At 40.4% G+C, this 5,000-nt stretch overlaps 1 protein-coding gene across 1 annotated transcript in view; it reads left to right on the forward strand.

Annotated features, from left to right (window-relative positions):
- LOC122251906 (uncharacterized) overlaps positions 1–1,350 on the forward strand; it is a 6,682-nt gene extending 5,332 nt beyond the window's left edge. The window contains exon 3 of the mRNA XM_043014140.2: positions 1–1,350. This exon is cut by the window's left edge and continues 74 nt beyond it. Within this exon, the coding sequence (XP_042870074.1) occupies positions 1–582 (582 nt within the window). The 3' untranslated portion in view covers positions 583–1,350.
- Positions 1,351–5,000: the final 3,650 nt, after the last annotated feature.

The following is a 5,000-nucleotide window of genomic DNA, read 5'->3' on the forward strand; positions in this document are numbered from 1 at the left end:
CAGCACCTCGACATCCTCCTCGGGAACTACGGCCTCAGCCTCCCGAAGGACGAGTTCCCAGACACGTTCGAGCCCGAGAGCGACGGCCAGGACGACCAGATCGAGGGCGACCCCTACGAGATCCTTGGCCCGCTGTGCGTCAAGCTGTCCGCCCAGGGCTCGGGGCAGATCCAGCTGTGGCAGTTCCTGCTGGAGCTGCTGTCGGACCCCGCCAACGCCGCCGTCATCACGTGGGAGGGCACCGCCGGCGAGTTCAAGATCCTGGACCCCGACGAGGTCGCGCGCCGCTGGGGCGAGAGGAAGTCCAAGCCGAACATGAACTACGATAAGCTCTCGCGTGCCCTCAGGTACTATTACGATAGGAACCTCATGACCAAGGTGCACGGCAAGCGCTACGCCTACAGATTCGACTTCCGCGCCCTGGAGCAGCTCCAGCAGAACCAGCAGAGCGACTCCCAGTCACGGCCGCAGCCAGATCTCGCCTTCCTCAGCGCCGCCCTCAGCAGCGCTTCCGTGTCTTCCCCCGCCCAGTACTGGCCCTCAGGGGATTCCGGCACGCCCTCGCCGCGCCCCTGGATGTAAGGGACGCGAGGCGAGCGTCGGCCAGCGCTCTTGAGTACGTCATCGGCGACGAGTCGTGCATGACTCGGCGGCCATGCATGCAACGGAGGTCGTGATCTCAGGTGACACGGGGCAGTCGCGGCCCCTCTCGAAGTACCGGTGAGGAGTACCAGCAGTCACACGAACCACCGCGAGTACCAGTTCGTACCACTTCTGTGATACCGCGAACCGACCAAGTGATAGGATTAAGCTTCCCTTCGTTTTAATTATTATTATTATTATTATTATCATTTTCTTGACATATATACCATAGCCTTTGTTGTAATGAATCAAACCTCCCTCCCTCTTCACATCATGGTGTACCTCGCATCTCATGGCACCATTGGATTCATACCATCATTTTTATATATATAGTCTTCATGTGTAAAAAAAAGTAAAGAAAAAAGAAAAAAAAAAAAACAACAACCACGGGTGCTCTTCGCATCTCTGGGACCACGGCGAACCGGGTCTGGTTCGGATTCGGGTTCGAGTGTCAAAAGCTCGAACCCGCTTCGAAAGGACCCGCGGAACCACCTAGCTTCTGTGATCTCTGTGTTTTTTATGTTTTTTTGTTTAGGTTCCTGGCGGACACAAACACACACACGCGCCGTTTGTTCGTTATGTGTCGCTGCCAACTTGTACAAACTCACTCTTGTTGTAAATTCTGTGATAATATTTATATATTTAAGATTTTTTTTTATTAATGTTCTAAGACTTTATATAATAAAATGAATTTTCATGTTTAGTATATCTTGTTGTTTGTTATTCTACCGGTAAAACCTCTAATGGGAACCATGCTTGTTAAAAAGAAGGAAAAATAATAAAAGAAAAAAAAAGGCTTTCACCTGTGAATAATTGGTACGTCAAACGATAACGGATAATTACATAAGATATTCTGTGTCATCTGTTATATAACTTATAGAGTTATATAAGTAGAAATGGCAACCTTTTCATAGAAAAATGACTAAAAAGGGAGTTATAGACACGAATGGATTACAAATGATTATGACGAAGTAAGGAAAGAGAAAAATCTTTTATCTTTTTTTATTTATTATTATTTTTTTTACACTGAATGTTCTAATAACAGTTCACACATCGACGAAAATTGAAAGGAATTAGTAGAAAACATCTAGTCACCTAACCCTATGAGGAGAGAAATTGATAGATGACGTCGTTATAAAGATGAAGATGTTGGATGTATGCTGAAAGGATGAAACTCACACTGAGAAAGAGGAAAATTTGTATACTTGCTAAAGATGTACTTGCGATCATGTATAGTTCAATATAAAGAGAGGAAAAGAGGAAAAGAAAGGAGAGATAAAGAGAGAGAGAGAAATAGAGAGAGAGAGAGAGAGAGAGAGAGAGAGAGAGAGAGAGAGGGAGGGGGGGGAGGGAGAGAAATGGATATATATATATATATATATATATATATAGCAAATAAGATAGGGAATACATACATACATATATATAGATATAGATAGATAGGTAGAAAGATAGAGAGAGAATGAGAGAATGAGTGAGAGAGAGAGAGAAAGAGAGAGAGAGAGAGAGAAAGAGAGAGAGAGAGAGCAAGATCTCCCCCTCTCTCTCTCACTTTGAAAAATCGAACTCATTAGTCGAATTTCATATCTGGAAAATCCTCGTCTTCTCATAAGATTGCTCAACACATGCATGGCTGCCTGTCAAATCAAATGGGTCATGCATTATGTTGTCAAATATAAAGATTACCATTATTGGATCTATCATCAAACTGGTTCGAGATATTATGACAATGAAAATGGACATGAATACAATAGAAGAAGGAGTCAAAGAAGAAGATGAAGATGAAGAAGGAGGAGAAATGCAGAAAGAAGAAAGAAAGAGAAAGAGCTGAAACAAAAATCATAAAAGCACCAGATGGTATCTTCTCTTATAGAACGAGACGAAGAAACAGACAGACAGACAAACAGACAAAAGACAGGCCTAATTAACAGACAACGGACAAACAAATAAATAGACAAACACACAAAGACAGACAGACAAACAGATAAAAGACAGGCATAACTAAAAGACATCGGGCAAACAAACAGACAGACAAACACACAAAGTTAGACAATCAGACAGAAAGACAGCCAGCCAGCCAGCCAACCAGACAGCCAACCAAACAGACAGACAGACAGGCACTCGACAAGGGGATCCGATATAATGGCGAACAAACAGATAAGGTCACAGATATTATCTCACTGGTTATGATAATGAGTTTATTTCTCGGAACGCCGAATATCTGAGGGAAGCTGGCTGGCTATCTATCGGCTTCACTCTCGCCCCTTTGATATGGGAGGGAGCACGTGAGATGTGTCTGTTGCATCATTCTCTCTGGTGGGTGTTGGTGTGTCTCTTGAAGCCATTTTAGAGTACTGGTATTGATGTTATCACACACACACACACACACACACACACACACACACACACACACACACACACACACACATATATATATATATGTATATATATATATAATATATATTATATATATATATTATATATATATTATATTAATATATATATGTATATATATATATATATATATATATATATATATATATATATATATATATATGTATATATATATATGAAACCTCTCACAAGAAAGCTCTTTTTCAGAATATATAGAAGGAGCGAAGAAGGGGAGATAAACAGAGTCAACACTAAGTAAGTTTTATTATGCAAATTAATTAAGTTGCGGCAATAGCATATCCTTTGTTACAAGCTTAATGATTGTTATTCCTGCGATGCGTCTCGCCTCGTCTACGGCTTCACTTCGTAGAAAATCTCTCTTGATGGAACTTACCGCTAAGCAAAATATCAAAGCGCGATTAATTTGATTTATCGTCTATCGCAGCTGGGAACTTTAGTACTCTATGACTCGATAGCCTCCCCGTACCCCTACCCTCCCTACCCCCCAGCCCTTCTGATACTACCCTTGGTTCATCACTCTTCCCCTTATAGGATGACTATTTCTCTACGTCATCACTGGTCTTCTGGCTCATCACTAGCCCTCTTAAGTCACCATTCTTCCTTTAGTTCATCAGTATCTCCCTAAGTCATCATTTGTCCCTCTGCCTCATCACTATCCAATTAGCTCACCACTCTCCTTATACCGAATTGCTCTTCCCTCTACCTCATCACTACCCCTTTTGTCTCATCACTCACCACAACCTCATAATTCTCCCCCGAATTCATAACTATCCCTCTACATCCACCTCATCACTCTCCCCTAATCATCACTCCCCCTGCATTATCACTCCCCCCCCTTCCCCCTCCCTATCCCTCTTTCCATAAGAAAAAAAAAAAAAAAAAAAAAAAATCTCGAAAGTCGATAATCCCTCGAACGCTAATGACAAACTCGACCATATCGCCAAACACGTGAGCGACGCGTACCCTCCCCAGTGCTAAAGTGATCTCCAAGATATATTATAAAACGGAGTGAAAAAAACGCTTTTCCAAGAACCATTATCTTTTTCAATATTTTTTGTTTACTTTGCACTATCAGTATGTGCAACTTCCTGTGCACTATCGTGGAGAGATAGTGTAGGAACAGATAGATTAAGCACTAGATCAGATACAACAACAGGATAAAGAAATGAAAGTATATGTAATTAGATATAGATATAATAGATACAAAAAGTAGATACAAAATCTGTACGTCTTTGCAAAATGATTATATTGCTCTTCGGGTATGATTGCCAATATTAATAAAGAATTTGATTGATTTCTTTTTCTGAGGTTTTCCTATATGAAAGGAAGTCTGATTTTATTGTATTTCCCTTGTGGTTGTGTTGTTGCTTTTATTAGTATTAGAATTATTATTTTGTTAATATTTTCATCATCACTATTATCATTATTATCATTATCATTATTATTATTATCATCATTATCATTATTATTATTATCATTATTATTATTATTATCATTATTATTATTATCACTGTTATTATCTACTGTGTATACTTAACGAAAGTAATTACACAATACTATAGGTCATACCAGCTGACATATATGCATCATTATGGAATAAATTTACACACACACACACACACACACATACTAACACACACACACACTAACACACTAAAACACACACACACACACACACACACACTAACACACACACACACTAACACACACACACACTAACACACACACACACACACACACTAACACACACACACACACACACACACACACACACACACACACACACACACACACACAGCTGTACAATGCATCAATGTGCCTTATGTGAAGATGTAACAACACCTCTAGCGCGTTTATATACTCTCTAGATACGGAGTAAGTTATATGATTGATATTTGATAAATCATTGAGTTATGATACGTATTAGAATAGAAGTTGGATCA

Source organism: Penaeus japonicus, unplaced genomic scaffold, assembly GCF_977035675.1.
Source record: "Penaeus japonicus unplaced genomic scaffold, GWHDUDI00000001_assembly GWHDUDI00000018, whole genome shotgun sequence".
NCBI classification, from domain to species: Eukaryota; Metazoa; Arthropoda; class Malacostraca; order Decapoda; family Penaeidae; genus Penaeus; species Penaeus japonicus.